Source organism: Gymnoscopelus microlampas (assembly GCF_963454915.1).
Source record: "Gymnoscopelus microlampas genome assembly, chromosome: 21".
Lineage (NCBI taxonomy): Eukaryota > Metazoa > Chordata > Actinopteri > Myctophiformes > Myctophidae > Gymnoscopelus > Gymnoscopelus microlampas.
The window spans coordinates 12428769-12444787 of record NC_139958.1 but is presented as its reverse complement, the minus strand read 5'-3'; the positions used below and the strand labels follow the sequence as shown (position 1 = coordinate 12444787).

At 42.1% G+C, this 16019-nt stretch overlaps 1 protein-coding gene across 11 annotated transcripts in view; it reads right to left on the bottom strand.

The window, feature by feature from the left end:
- The window catches only part of fnbp1b (formin binding protein 1b), a 104675-nt gene that overhangs the window by 60756 nt on the left and 27900 nt on the right, over positions 1 to 16019 (bottom strand). For 7 of the 11 annotated variants that reach the window (XM_084047793.1, XM_084047789.1, XM_084047797.1 and 4 more), the window contains exons 1-4: positions 11094 to 11288; positions 9300 to 9415; positions 3164 to 3220; positions 1513 to 1660 (exon numbers count right to left, since the gene is read on the bottom strand). In XM_084047793.1, the coding sequence (XP_083903919.1) occupies positions 1513 to 1660; positions 3164 to 3220; positions 9300 to 9415; positions 11094 to 11135 (363 nt within the window). In that variant the 5' untranslated portion in view covers positions 11136 to 11288. Of the gene's footprint in view, positions 1 to 1512; positions 1661 to 3163; positions 3221 to 9299; positions 9416 to 11093; positions 11289 to 12578; positions 12819 to 16019 lie in introns of those variants that run through there. The other 4 variants (XM_084047795.1, XM_084047792.1, XM_084047796.1 and 1 more) reach the window with 3 other exon arrangements.

The window sequence follows — 16019 nt, the reverse complement described above, 5'->3', positions numbered from 1 at the left end:
CAGCCATGACCTCAGCGCAGGAAGGATCGGATAGACGGAAGGAAGGAACGGCTGCTCACTCTCAGCGTACTGTTAGCCCAGCAGTGTGTGTTTTGTATCCTACACACAGTCCTGTTCTATAGTCATACTACTATACTGCAGTGTGTCCAAAACTAGGATCCATTGTTATGGGTGGCAAATAAATATCCTTTTTGTTGTTTTGTTTCCCAATACTTTGTTGATTATTACTTCAAAAGTTGTTTTTTTTAATCTAAATTTATGGAAAAAATCGTACATAAAAAATAAAAGAAAATCCATATATTTTCCTAAATTAAAACAAATAGTGAAAATAGCCAATCTACAAACCAATCTGCGACACGTCGCAGAGAGATATATTTGTTTCTGTGTTGTGAGCTTGTAGATCTGCTATTTACTGCAGCACAAGTAAAAATCAGGCTTAACACACAACAACATGTCAGGGGGGCCAGGGGGGGGGTGATTGCTTAATGCCGCAATGACAGAGTGGAAAAAGAAACTCCTACGAAAGCTACATTTTTCCCATCACCTCTAAAGTTCTATGTCTCTGTCCAGATGGCATTATTGTGAAGTGACGATTGAGGGGGTGATCTCAGTGTTATTTCGCTCTTGTCAGTGCTGGGGGTGTGATGGCTCTGTCGCTCATGTCTAAAGAGAGAGGGTATGGCCAGTGGTGGAAAGTAACTAAGTACATTTACTTAAGTACTGTACCTGTACAATTTTGAGGTATTTGTTCTTTACTGGAGTATTTCCAATTTCCAATACTTTCACTTCTACTCCACTACATCTCAGAGGCAAATATTGTACTTTTACTATACTACAATTATATGAACACTTTAGTTACTAGTTGCTTTTTAGATTTTGATTATTATTACAAAACAAACATTAACCACTTCAGCCCTATACACATTTCGGCCATTTTAAAATAGCCGATCCACAAGCTCACAATGCGTCGCGATGCAACGCATTGTGAGCTTGTAGATCTGCTATTTTCAAAAGAGTCTTATACATTTGAAAACTTGAAATGGGACATTCTGCATAATGAGTACTTATCCACCACTGGGTATTATGGGAAGTATTTTAGAAGCAGTGTGTGTGACGCTGGTCAGTTTGTTTTTGTTGGAGACGGTCACTATGTTGAAGAATCATGGGGAACAGGATGGGCTGAATTATGCTTCTGTAGAGTAACAACAACAAGAGATGATGGGGGGCAACAGACTGTTCAGGGGAGGGAAGCCAGACGGGGAGGGTGATATTTGTCACCGCACGTACTCCTACAGGCTGGGGGTGGAACTTGTCAGCAGGATGTGTTGGGGCGGGAGGAGTAGGACAAAGGCTCTACGTCCTCCCGGCGGGGGCTCCTCACTGGCAGGTGAGCCAGTAGGATACAACAGCAGTGACAACACACAGAAATGTGTGTAGGGAGGAAATAATTGGCAGTGTGACAATAAATCGGGGAGGAAAAAGGGGTAAAAAGAAAAAGAACAGACGTCTTACCGATTTCCTCTCGGTTTTGAGCTCCTGCAGGTAGCTGGTCAGCACGCTGATGATTTGAGAGTTCAGGTTCTCGGAGATGACCTCGTGTTGACCGGCGTAGTCGTTCAGCTCGTTAAGGCTCGACAGGAACGCTCGACAGAATGTGTATCTGTGCCGGAAAACACAGGAAGTGACATCAGAGACGATTAGGTGGTGAGGTGGTTACAGTACATGTATAAATCCAACTCTCCACCACACAGATATCGGCGTGACTCGGCCGCGGAAGGCGTTGGAAAGCGTCTCCTGCCGACAACCTGGTGACGACCTGTTGTAGATAACGCTGTGCCGCCAGGTCAGGACTTGCCGTCGATCAACCACCGAGCAGGTTCGGTCGTGTCCCGACCGGTGAAGCCGTCGATAGCCGTGGTAGTGACGTGAATCAACGCACGAGTAGAGAAACGGTTGTTGCCCCTTCCCTAGCCCCTGTAATCAGCGTTGGCATTTCGGCTTATTATAAGCGACTTTGGGCTTCTTTTTCAGTTGCTTGTAAAAATGTGTAGTTGCGGGTTGCGTTTTTTTGTGCTTGTTTCTAAAGTGTAGTTGCTTATTTAGGATTTAATTTCCAAATGTTTTAATATAATTATTATTTAAACCAGTGGTTCTCAATTCTTTTCATGAAAATGTTTTGTACATTCGTGTTGTTAGGATGTTTAAAAAATATTCCACATTTTATTGCAAGAGTTTTTGAAAATAGCAGAGCTTGTAGATCTGTTATTTTCAAATAGCCGATGCATATAGGTTTACGGTGCTCATGTGGCCTAAGTTGCTTCTTTTGGGCTTGTTTTCCTAGACCTGTTTGCTTATTTCACTCACAAAATATGGCAACACTGCCTCTAAAAATGAGTCTTCATTAAAGTCAGCCAACTTTTGCCAACAGACTGCCAGTCTGTTGTAGTCTGTTGTAGGCTGTTGTGGTCTGAAGTATCGGTAGTGTGTTTGGTGGAGAGTCACCTTAAGCGAACCTGACACAGATGAAAAATGTAAATCAATAATCCATTATACAGGCCTCTTTTAAAGCAGCAATCCATAAGTTTTATGTCCTCTCCCGATGGAGAGAGGTAATTGCAAATGTGACACCCAGGAATCAAATCCAAAGCCAGCTGCTGGCTGCCCCACCACCCCCAAAATGTCTAGATGTTTGACAATGTTTGACGCTTGAAGGAGTGATAGAATGTGTCCCCCTATTCAGTGGAAGCCAGTCATTCCTAAACATTATAAAGATCTGAACGAATGGGAGAGAAAGGCGGTGGAACTGCATTTGCTTATTTATTCAAATAGATTTGTTTCTGTGTTTATCGTTTAGGTATTGGATTCTTTTTTCTTTAATCTCTGTGTGGGGAAATCAAACCTTTACCACTCAGTCACGAGATAATCCTTGCTTGGCCTGGGGAGATATTGGGCTTATGAGCTTCATGAGCTTATGAGCTACTTGTCGAGTAGGGAAATCACCTCCAACCACTGCCGATGTACTATTGTATTAACTTACTCAACCACATAGATTGGTTAAAATGACATTGTGTATTCATTCAAATAAATGCCGGATTGACGCTTTAAAGAGGCTAATACCCTTTCTTCTAAAACCACGGAAATGGAAAAAAGAAAATAAACTCACTTGCTCTCCTCCTCTTCTCGTGAACTCTTCTTGGGTTGATACTTCTTTGATAGATTTCTGTAAGGAGAGAAGAGAATCCATGAGTTTGGAATAATACACCAGCCTCCTGTTTCTCAACACCGGGTCTGGGGACCACCAGGGGACCCTGTAAATCTGAGAGGGTTAAATAAACACTGAGGATTTTACAGTGTAGATTGGGGTCCCAGAGATTAAAAAACAAAATCATATCAAATGGGGGTCCGTGCCCTAACTAACGTATATCAAACTGAAATTGAAAAGGGTGAGAATCACTAGCCACACACTGATTCTGTCACAGTGTCACTGGTAAAACACAGTAGTACAAACTAGTGTTGATTTTGACAGCACATTTCTATTCAGTTTTAGTCATAGTCTTTAGATTTAGTCATATTTTAGTCATCTGAAATGTTTTACTGTTAGTCTAGTTTTAGTCGACTAAATCTACAGTTGATTTAGTCGACTAAAATGTATTTTGGCGGTGCCTTGATGGGCGTCGTAATGGCTGATCTTACACTTGGTTGCATGCTGTAAATAGCCGATCTACTTGTAGATCTGCTATTTTCAGAGCACAACACCTGAGCCCAACCTTTTAGTTCCACTGGATGTCTTCTCCACTAGTCCCTCCCTTGCATTTTAGTCTAGTTTTTATTTGTTGACGAAATTGTCAATATATTTAGTCTTAGTTTTAGTCATCATAGCCTTAGTTTTTATTTAGTTTTCGTCAGTGAAAAAAGGTAGCCGACGAACATTTTTCATCTGGTACTACAAACACACTGCATGTTGTCCTATTATTACTGTCCTTGTGAATGTGTACACATGCCAATGTCAAATGGTCCACTGCAGAATTGGTCAGCCAGAGTGCTTTAAGCTCTCTCATATTAATGAATGACCTCCCCCCTCTCTTCCAGTAGTAGTAAGTTATTGCCCCGGGAGAAGCACACAGAATCAGTCATCAGGAACGAGCACGAGTTCCATCGTACAGTATGTTGTCCCCATGCATTTTGACATGAGCGGCATTGGGCCTGTGGCACGAGTTAAGTGGAGATTGTAGGCCAGCCGTGGTGACACTGCTGTCACGAAGCAGGACGAAGGGATGGATGATGGACAGGCAGAGTATTATGGTACAGTATGGTTTAGAAAGCGCTACATACAATTTAAACTTTAGGCATTTAGTAGACGCTCTTATCCAGAAAACTCAAGTTCTATTTTGCACTTTCAAAATTATTTAAAAAAAAAACGAGCTGAAATAGCAGTGACTCATCGCAACGCATTGTGAGCCTGTAGATCAGCTTTTTTATTTTTTTACAAATCTCTTTTTTTCTCTATTACATTTTTGAGCAGATAGAAAAGACAGCAGACTAGATTAATGCATGAACTGGGGATCGTTGTAAAATGAAAAGGGTTGTGAATCACTGGCCTAGATAACGTCATACCCAAAATGCATGGCATGTTGCCACTTTAATGTGGTTAATGATTACACCTTGAGGCCTTTCCCAAGACTTTGTTGTGGGATAGTCAAGGGTTTACTCTCTTTCCAGCTGGTGTTCAGGTGCCTCGAGGCCTTTTCACACGGGAAGCGACTGACACGCCTATAGTCATTCATTTTCAATGATACTGTAGGTGAGCATTCAGGTATAGGGGGACACAGACAGTGTGACATAATGACACATTTGACATAATGACACATCACATAGTGACACATCAAAAGCACAGATGTGTTGCTGTCATGCATAATGATGTGTCGTCTGATGCATGATGCCATTGTGTGCTTCTCATTAACCACTTAAATCCTGTATCGACGCTGTGGGGCAGAAACCTTGTCCAAAACCGCTACTTTTCAGGAAATGGAGAAAAGAACCATGTTTTCCAATGGAACCAGTGTAGTTAGTATTTAGTCACAAGCTCTTGTCAAAACCCCCACACACTTAAATGTTTTAAAAAATAACAAAAATACATGATCTACAAGCTAACACACGCTGTGAACTTGTAGATCAGCTATTGTTGTTACTTGTTGCATGTTACACTGTTGCATGAAGAAATAGGGTATATTCATTTACAAAAAAAAAACATAAATAGTTGAAATTTGGAAATACAAAGTTTGTCCCACAACGACGATAATACTTCATTAACCAGGATTCTCCAGGGGTATATATTAGGTCCCCTACTTTTTGTACCTCTACACTTTTCGCCTAATATAGCCGATCAAAGGTTGTGAGCCTGTAGATCGGCTATTTCCAATGAATGTTTGCCCCAGAATTTAGACGCTAGGATTCGTGTAGTTAAAAATACAGGTCTGTTCAGGTTCTGGGATACATTTGAAATGTGAGAAATGTTTGATGAAATCATTAACAAATTACAATAATCTATTTTAAGTGGAGGGATACTCATAGTTATGTGTCACACACCCGTTTACATGAAACTCCAATAACTAACCCCTAAGGTAGACAGTAATGGACACTAAAAGAGTGTCTACAATATATTCTGTTGTAGAGGTGCGTGGTTAATTCCAACTGAAATGAATAATGCATGTTCCAAAACAGTAATGTTCTTGCACTCCGTTTGCACTCCATCCTCCTCTCCCCAAACACCCCTCCCTGTCTTCCCTGTTGCTAGGCAGAATATCACGCTCTTCCTTTGTCAGTCAACCTCTCTCTCGCTTTGATCGCTGATTTTAGAGAGGGATTTGTGTGCCACTGTCTCATACAGGTCCAAGCAGCAAAAGTTTGGTGGGCAAGTCAAATGGACCCTCTCAGAGTTACAAATGGATCAAAATCAAAGTGGAAGAAAAACTCCCACACACTGTCTTCAGGAGCAAAACATTATTTAATTGGGAAAACGTTTCCGTCGTTAGCCCTTCGTAACCTTGTGAAAACGTTGTTTTCCCAATTAAATAAAAAAACATTTACATCTCTAGACGGTAATGTGCGGGAGTATTGTTTCCACTGTATACAAGCTAGTAGATTGAGTGAGTTACTCTTATTGGAGCTTATTTGAGAACCACTGCTTTACTGTACTCTACTGTACTATGGATTACTAGGTCAGTGGAATTTTGGGGGAGGGAGGTAATTCACATTGCACTGTACCAGGCTAGGCCATAAACCTGGTAGAGTGGAAGAGGATTAATCGTGGATTACACTAGTGTGTGTGTGTGTGTGTGTGTGTGTGTGTGTGTGTGTGTGTGTGTGTGTGTGTGTGTGTGTGTTTTGTGGGTGATAGTAATAGCAATAGCACAGTTCTAGTGTGGTATGTCGGTACCAGGCACGTGCACACATAGACATCAAAGGGGGCTCACAAGCCCCTGCCCTTCTACCCGTCTGCAAAAAGTGCCCTCTCCAGTAAATGCTTACTGCACTACATGACAAAACTGACTTAATAACTGCAACTGCTAATTTCGCTTTTTGTAACTATTAATTGTACTGGATTGTATGTGGGCTATTTTTTTCCAGTCCACATACTGTATAAACCTAGTGTTAACTTAAAATGAGACATTCCTCAAAATCTGTGTATAATTGTCAAAACACTTTTGTGACTGATGTGCCCTTTGGACATTACAGCCCCTGCCACTCTAATTTCTCTGCATATCCCTGGTGTGTACAATGTAGATCTGATGAGAAATGTGTGCTATACTGTGCAGCAGTGGTGGAAAAAAAAGTACTGACACCTTTTACTTAAGTAAAAGTATCAATACCACAATCTAGAAATACTCAGTTACAAGTAAAAGTCTGGTATTTAAAACTTACTTGAGTAAAAGTACAAACGTATTGGCATCAAAATATACTTGCCGAAGTATGTACAGTATAAGGCTTAATTCCTTTAATTAATGATATTGAATATATATATTATCAACTCCTGTGTCTCTATTGGCCTGAACACTCATACAAGAGTAAACCCGATTGAATGAGATATTCAAGTGTATATAAGCGTGGACAACAGGCGTACAGTACAGGAGAGGTACTGTACAGTATGGCCGAGAATGCAAGCCAACAAAGATGTACATTACTGTATACTGTGATGGAAACAACAAAACATATTGACGCTGTCGGGGCAGAAACCTCTTATCTCCGTATTCTAAATGTTTGCTTTTTTGTAAAATTAACGCCCTACTCAACATTATCACTCATCATCCTACAGCATCACAAGAAGCAAGCTCGAAACACGGCGCGAAGCGACACGTTTCGAGCTTGTGGATCTGCTATACTTTTGCTGTTTTTTCTTCTTCATTTCAATCCTGAAAAGTAACAGTGTTGGACATATGAGGTTTTGTGACCCGACAGAGACGATATCATGCAGCCTATCTCTGTAAAACCTAATTTCCTCTTCGGTGTGTGTGTGTGTGTGTGTGTGTGTGTGTGTGTGTGTGTGTGTGTGTGTGTGTGTGTGTGTGTGTGTGTGTGTGTGCGTGTGCGTGTGCGTGTGTGTGTGTGTGTGCGTGTGTGGTGCGTGCGTGCGTGCGTGTGCGTGAGAGAGAGAGACAGTGGATCCTCTTGTGTCTGCAAAGTGAATTAAACAGCTGCCCCATCTGTTGAGTCCCAGGTTCAATAAAAGCCATCCTGACATCTCCAAAATCTCTCATTAAGCCGCGCGCAAGAGTGAATAATATCAAACTAGCTAAATACAATCTAAAGCACTGTTGCCCATTGTTATGGGTCACAACTAGTAAATATCCCTTTTTACATAGTAGAAGTAGGTAAAATAGTTTGGGTCTTGGGGAGACATCAAAATTCTCCTTTGGGTCAGGAGCTAAAACATTTGGGAACCACTGATGTAAAGAATAGAACCGAAAATATTCTGTGTTTGAGTAAATTGCAGCAATACAAACAGAACAGGAACAAAGGCATCGTATACAGTATATGTCCATACTGTATGTGTGCACCTCAATGTATTGTTCCCACACTTGCTTGCTTGTTTTGCAGAAGGTCAAATTCAAAGAGGAAGCCAGTAAAATCATGGTGTACAATAGACCTAATTCATTTAGAAACAGTAAAACCTTGACTAGATTTCATGGGGCCTCAATGTGTGCGTATACATTTCTGTATGGTTGTTAGAAATGGGTCAATATATCACACTTGAAAGTGTGAGACAAGTCTGTTTACAATGTGTGATCCACATGCATGTACACTGACAGTCCAATTATCTCAATAGTAAAGCAGACTTCATCTTCAAAGAGGAGCGGCTTAGGCCACTGTTTCCCAACGTCGGGTCCGGGGACCCCCAGGGGTCCTTGAAGGGGGTCAATACTTGGTTTTAGGACGGTTTTAGGATGGGTATTGGGTATTTGGAAGGGTCTCCTTGCTGCTTGTTGTTGGGATGTAAATGCAGTGGGAGAAGGACCTCCAAACCCCATTGGCCCGTCTCTCATAGCAAAAGGACCAGTCACACACCTCGTCTCTTCACCAAAAACCAATGGAGGCGTCAGGCATGTGCAGTATGTGAAGGGGGGGCGGGGCCAACACTTGTGGTTGGAGGAAAGAAATGTGGGTCAGCTGCGGAGGATGATAATACTGATACCTCAGTCGCTATGGAAACACAAGCTCCGCCCCCATCCCCCACTAACCTGACTTCCTCTCTCGCCTGAAGCACAAGCCAGTGACAAAAACAGAGAGGGGAGGGGGGGAGAGAGAGAGAGAGAGAGAGAGAGAGAGAGAGAGAGAGAGAGAGAGAGAGAGAGAGATGGAGAGAGGGAGAGAGGGAGAGAAAGTGAGATGGAGAGAGAGAGGGGGGGTGAGGAGCGGGAGAAAGATGTAGAGAGAGGGGTGGGAGAGAGGGACAGAGAGACAGAGAGAAAGAGAGTGAGACATGGAGAGAGAGAGGCAGAGAGGCAGAGAGGGAGAAAGAGAGAGAGAGAGAGAGAGAGAGAGAGAGAGAGAGAGAGAGAGAGAGAGAGAGAGAGAGAAGAGTGGGAGAGAGGGAGAGAGGCAGGCAGATCGAGGCATAGAAAATAACAGAGGCTGAGCCCGGGCTAGATTTATGCTCCAGGCCACATCAGTCTTTTTGCACCTGGATAAAGCAGCAGCCATCTCTCACCAAGGAACAATAACATCCCCTCGTTAACAACACAGTGATGGATACGGAACCCATAACTCACAGTCGCTCTGAATCACGCCTTTAAGTTGCTCACCTAATTTGCTTTGCATAGCTGGCTTCAATCTCTGATCTCTCCTTGACGAATTTGGTGTAGCGCTCGACAAACTCAATGCCCCACTGTGTGTGCTTCTCCAGGTTGTCAAACTGATCCTGCAGAGGAGAAGACAAGAAGAACAGATGATTAGAACATAATGAAAACAGAGACGAGTCAGAGAGCAGTGTTGGCCGTACATATATTATCAAACATCTGCTGCATCGTCTGCTGCAATAATGAAACAAAGCATAGAGAAATATCAAATGAATATATGCAACGCTCCCTATTACACTTTCTGCAAAATGCAACAATACTCCAGCAAATAATTTAACTCTTGTGTACATGTGACACAACACTGGTTGAAGAGTTTAACAATACATTTTAATAGCCAAAATGCTAGACAGACCCTGATGAAGACCTACTAGGTCGATACGCGTTGGTCATATGTTGTTGCCTTGCTCTAAATAAATCTATATCTTTTTTCACTTAAGATGGAGTGCCTTGGAATTATTTTCTTAGAAAGTCTGCAGTTCACACCTTTTTGACAAGCAGTACTTCTTTGGAAACCCTTTTTGTTAATACATTTTAATATTTTGTCTAATGAATTACTTGTAGCCTACGCCTGTACTACTATTACTATTTCTAAAACAATACAGTACAACTATGTTTGCGAGAAGCACACCTATTCTTTATGGACCAATGGGAAGGCAGTAATTTAAGGTTGGGCAATATGGTCAAAATCAAATATCACAATATTTTTGATAAATAATCATCAGTAAAGCCTGTATAATAACTAAGTGGGTAAAGACAAATAATAGTCTTGGCCACGTTATGATGAATAGAGAAGAATGTGGAATGCAGAGAGGCACCCTTTGAATGCAGGCTATTCACATAGTGTGATTGTTAATTGGAGTGATCAAAGACATCAGTGGGGGTTTCCAGACAAACGCGTTGTTTAGTTTCAATGAGCAATCATTTATCTCCCCACTTGTCAGAAGCAGAGACGTAAGTGGGTAAAGGCAAATAATCTCTAACTACATCTAAACTACTTTTGCAGAATGTATTTAAAGGGCACTAATAGTCTACAGTTGTAATAACCCATAGAGCTATTCAAGCTGTGCGTCCTCTGTTCTGTGACATCTGTACAAATCACATGGCTGACGACGGCTTGAGGTCATCTCTTTTATCGTGGCCGTCACATGTGCTCCCCCACTGCAACAGTTTCCTGTGTAACTGTACAATGTCTCACCATCTCGTACCACCACATCATGGCAAGAAGCATTGTGTGATACTTTATATATACTGTAGCTTCCGGGAAATAAAGACATGTGTGATCTCCAGAACTTGGCTGTCTGTCTGTCCACCATTATTGAAGCTAGTAGCTAATATAGAAAGCCTCCAAAAATGGTAAATGGACTGCATTTATATATCGCTTTTCTCCAAAGCGTTTTACAATGTGTTTCACATTCACCCATTTACACACACATTCACACCGATAGCGGAGGAAACCATGCAAGGCAAAAAAAAACTCTTATTTGCTTAGTTGGTTTTAAGCTAAACTCATCACCACACCGCAAATAGGCCATCATTATACGTGACCATTAGTGGTGATTGCTGGTATGCCAAAACAAATTACGTCAAACATTTTAAACATCCACAGTGACATAAGACACTAATCATACAAATCACCTCCAAGCCAAAACCATCACTGTCGACTACTTGCACAGGAAGAAAAAAAGTAGCCATGATATGCGAGCTATGATAGATTAGCAATGATACAAAATTTAAAACGACCTTGGTGTGGCTCCAACAGTCCCCCATCCTCGCTTCTAACATTTTTTTGTGATCCGGTTCCAACAACTCTTCTAGTAGTCCGTCCTGTCTAAGCCAGTCAGAAAGACTGTCAGCACCAGCACAATACGTGCATATAATAAGCCTGCATTATTCTGCACATTACCACCAACCCGATCTGTACACAACCTATTTCTGCCACAGTACTGAGACACTGCAGGAAGTGGTTGTCGAAAAAGAAAGTTCAAGAAAACACTGTCGCTCAACAAGTCAATTGTATTCCACAATGAGCATATTGTTTCACTGTGGCTACTGCCTACAACGATCATCAACGACAAAACTAGCACTATGTCGATTATTTCATCTTAGTCTTCTAGGGCCAGTGATTCTCAACCTTTTTAATTTCATGGACCCCCAGTTTGATATGCATTAGGCCACATACCCCCATTTGATTGAAATAAAATAATCTCTGGGACCTATAATCTCACTGTAAAATCTACACTGTAAAATCATTTAATCTGATCTACACTGTAACATTATCAATGTTAAAACTCTGAGAGTGTACACATGGAACCAAATGGAACTAAATGTACCCGTAAGTCGGTCCATTTGGTTCAATTTGTACACTCTCAGAGTTAAATTAACACTGAGAAGATCCGTAAGTGTGCATTTTTGGACCCCTGGCGGTCCCCAGACCCTGCGTTGAGAACCATCAGTCTCTAGGCCACATTATGTTGAATAGAAAATAATTACAAATGTAGTGAGTGAATCGCCCTTTGAATGCTGATGATTCTTAATTGGAGTAATCAAGGACAACAATGGACGGGTTTCAGATGAACGGGGGGATTCCAGTTAATGTCATTACTCACTTTCAATGACCAGTCATTCATCCCCCCTCTCATCGGAAGCAACTTGGCAAGATGGAACAAAACAATTAGTCAATATCATTTATCTAATTCAACCACTTTCACCCTGGCATCCTATTCTGGGTATTTACAAAACGACTTTTAAAATGAATGAAAAAAATAACAGTAATTCCCCTAAATTCTCAAAGAATAGCAGCTCTATAAGCTCATAATGTGTCCCATCGGGCGCACGTTGGAGCTTGTATTCATTTATCAAAACTAATTATATAGGTATAAGTGGTTAAACAAATCACACGCTAAGGAGTGGACACACTCCTTAAGCCTTCTCGGTTGTTTTGCTTTGTTTTTGGCATTCTCTCTAAGCAGTATCTGTCCTTTAGTGAGTGCTCATTGTTCCACCGAGGTGCCAAACACAGTCAGCACATTTTATTGCAGCATTTTAGTTCATTAAACGCTGGGCAGCAGTCATTCCTGAAGGTCTCGTAATATCAAATAAAGCACGCGGGCCACAAATACACTGTAACCAACCCTTTGTACTGTATGCACACACACACAGACACACCGACACGCACATAACATTCCTCTCTCACGTGCATTTCTCCACACAGACAAGTCAGATTACCCGTTTCTGCAGGGGCACCATTGTGTCCGGTTTTGTCTCACAGTTTATCCAAATCCCAGACAATGTCTGTCTGTCCACCCTTCCCTTTCCAAAAAAGCAGGACGGACGGCAGGCGTATTATTGCGGTTAGGTTAGAAAGGGTATCCGCGCGAGACCATGTCCTCTCTGTATCCACACCAGAGCGAGGGCTGTAGATTCCAAGAGACCCCCGTATAGATTAGGAACTCATGGTTCCATGACCCCGTTCCCACACAAAGGCAGAGCACCCACACACACACCGCACGCGGTTTGCCTGAGTAACCCCTGGTTGTCGGGAAGCGGAGAGAATTCCAAGCAGGAAGGAAAGCCCCGGACCGGACCGCTACGCTCAAACACTGACTGCATCTGAGGTCAGGGCAGCTCTAGCCTCCCAGCGCTGGAGAGATAAATGCTCTGTCAGGCATAAGGTGGAATAAAAGGGAGAGACCGGAGGTACAACAAAGGGAGAGACCGTGGAAAGAATAGAAGAGGAGGGATTATGGGAGGAGATTAAATTGATGGGACACTTTTTTTTGTGAAGCATTAGCCCACATTGCCGGCTAAATATAACACAACGTCTCCCCTGTGTTGAGATTTCCATATTCACCTAGTTTTAAATGAACCCAAGAGGTTAAGATAATGGTGCGTGTGAGTGGTCTAGTGATGTCTGGAGAAGTGGTTATACTCTAATTGTGTGCATAGGAATGCTACTGACACCAATGTCTTTGTAGTGGTGCCGGTCCACGGCAGAAGGATCCAAATGATAGTCTTCAAGAGACAATAAATTGGCCTCACACGCTAAAAAACAACGTTTCGGCAGCTAACTACCTTCTTCAGGGTATGAAGAAGGCAGTTAGCTGAAACGTTGTTTTTTATTAGGCTACTCTGCGTCCAGAATAAAATATTGCCACTTTGGCCACCAGTGTGTGCGGCCACTTTATATACGCTAATTCTGCCAAAAGATTTCAAGGTGGCCTCATGGTGTAAACTAAGGGAACAGTGCCCTGTGTAAGCAATTACTATTTTGGTAGGCCAAGTTGACCACTTAAACCCTATACTTCTTTGACCCCCAGGGGTCTATACTTACTGGGTCCCCTCCTTTTTCCCTCTACACCAAATATCTTAACAGAAAATAGCTGATCTACAAGCAAGCGTTGCAATCACACATTTTCTCTTCTGGGGGTAACATGCCACATATCAATTTGGTCCTTGGCACGAAAAAGTTTGAGAACCACTACTGGTTTAGTGAGCTAACACCCGCAAAAACAAAACTGTGACAGACGATGAACAGTCGCGCGAGGAGAGCTGAGTGCATGCAGCACTGTGAATGAGAGGCAGGGCTGTTACATGTGGGTAACAGTGTATATATGTCTTTGTAGTAGTGATGTGTGGATCAGCATTTTCATCTTTTTGACCCATTAGAAGCGGGAAAGCATCTGTGTCATTTTAGATTTTAACCACTTTAACTATTATCTTATACTTTGGCTATTCAAAAATAACAGATCTACAAGCTCATATATGAGCTTGTAGATCTGCTATTTTTGAAAAATCATGAAAAATTTGACAAATCTTTGAATATATATATTTTTTTTAACTCAAATCTTTGCTTCTGGGGGTCCGTGGAACTAGTTATTTTGAGATGGGGGTCCGCGGCCAAATACATACATCCTTTGGGAGTCCTTGAAGTTTGAGAACCACTGATTTTTTTTTCTTCAGAAAACTGAAGTGTTTTTAATCAGGTCCTCAGGTTTTAATGGGTTGACACACACACACACACACACACACACACACCCACAACATCCGTTATGAGAGCCCTGCCCGACCTGCACAAATATGCATTAATTAACCACTTGAACCTGACCCGACCCGACCCACACAGCCCTTAAACCACCACATCAAATGGCCTCAGGGCAGAGCAGGAGAGAACTCAACACAAACTCATCCCAGGAGTTTTGATTTTTTGCTGCAAGTGGCACATAGTGCTCTGGGTGAATGCTGCTGACGCCAATAAGGGCTGATGTGAAGGAGCCAGTAGAGTGTGGCTATACTCTGTGGCACAGAAGAATGCTGACTCAGCTTTTATTTATCCGTCTCATGGATCATCATATTCTGTACGATATGCCTTACAACCCGAGCAGATATAATGTATAGCCAGTAATGGTGTCATCTGCAGGACAGCCAGCCATTGTTTAGCACAATTTCTCTCCCCCACACCTTGTGGGTGGACCTGTGCATCACTAGTGTGTAGTGTGTGCGTGTGTGTGTGTGTGTGTGTGTGTGTGTGTGTGTGTGTGTGTGTGTGTGTGTGTGTGTGTGTGTGTGTGTGTGTGTGTGTGTGTGTCGCTGCAGAGCTAGAAAAATGCAGGTTGTTTGTTTTCTTGCCTTTTCCACTAGGCAGAGGCGAGAAGAGTCATAGGAAAACGTGTGGCTGGTACTGAAACAGATCAGTACTGAAACCGTTTCAAATATTCCGAATCAATCATAGAGTTATAATCAGATGGGGCTCAGATATAATCAGATGAGGCTCTGTGGTCTAATGCATTTTAAAGTGGTGGTCCTTGAAATAAAAAATAAAAAACTGAGATTCACTGGAATACAGCGTATTATCTTTGTCTATAACTACCACTACAGCACTGATAATGTGCTAAGATGATGACGTCTTCTTTTTGAACAAATGAATCATTGTGTGTAAGACAGAAGATGATGGGGCGTGGGAGAGACGCCTGTTCCGCTGAAAGGGAAAATTCACCGGAAAGGCAAAGTCCTCAAGTGCAAGAGAAGAGTGGCCATTAATACATTATTGACCACAGTGAGGAAAATATCAAGAAAGCCACAGAGAGAACTACAGGGATACTGTTGGGTATATTTTTTTAAATAATGCTTACATTTTAAGCACTATTTCAAACATAGACACTATTTTTTTTTAATGTTTTGCCTCCGACATGGGGCAAAATAGGGGTGCCAGGTTGAAAGTGGCTAATTTCAAATAATGCCACCAGCCAAGGAGAGAATGTATAAAACGACTATTCAGATCATAGGTTTCACTCTTTCTACCTACAGCAGTGGTTCTCAAACTTTTTTTAAGTGAAGGACCCCCAAGTATTCGGCCACGGAGTGTGGACCCCCATCTGAAAATGCTTTGTACCAGTTACCTCCTGAAGAGAAAATTTATGTTAAAAAAAATCAACTTTTTCTACAATTTTCAAAAATAGCAGAAGCTTGCAGCGCGGCACAAAGTGACACGCTGTGAGCTTGTAGATCTGCTATTTTTGAGTGGCCAACGCATAAATGGATAAAGTGGTTAAAATGATTGTGGAGCTATATTAACTACTTTTGCTAGGGACCCCCTGGAACTCCACCAAGGAGCCCTGGGGGACCCCACTTTGAGAACCAATGACCTACAGTAAAGACGGTTGTAGAATT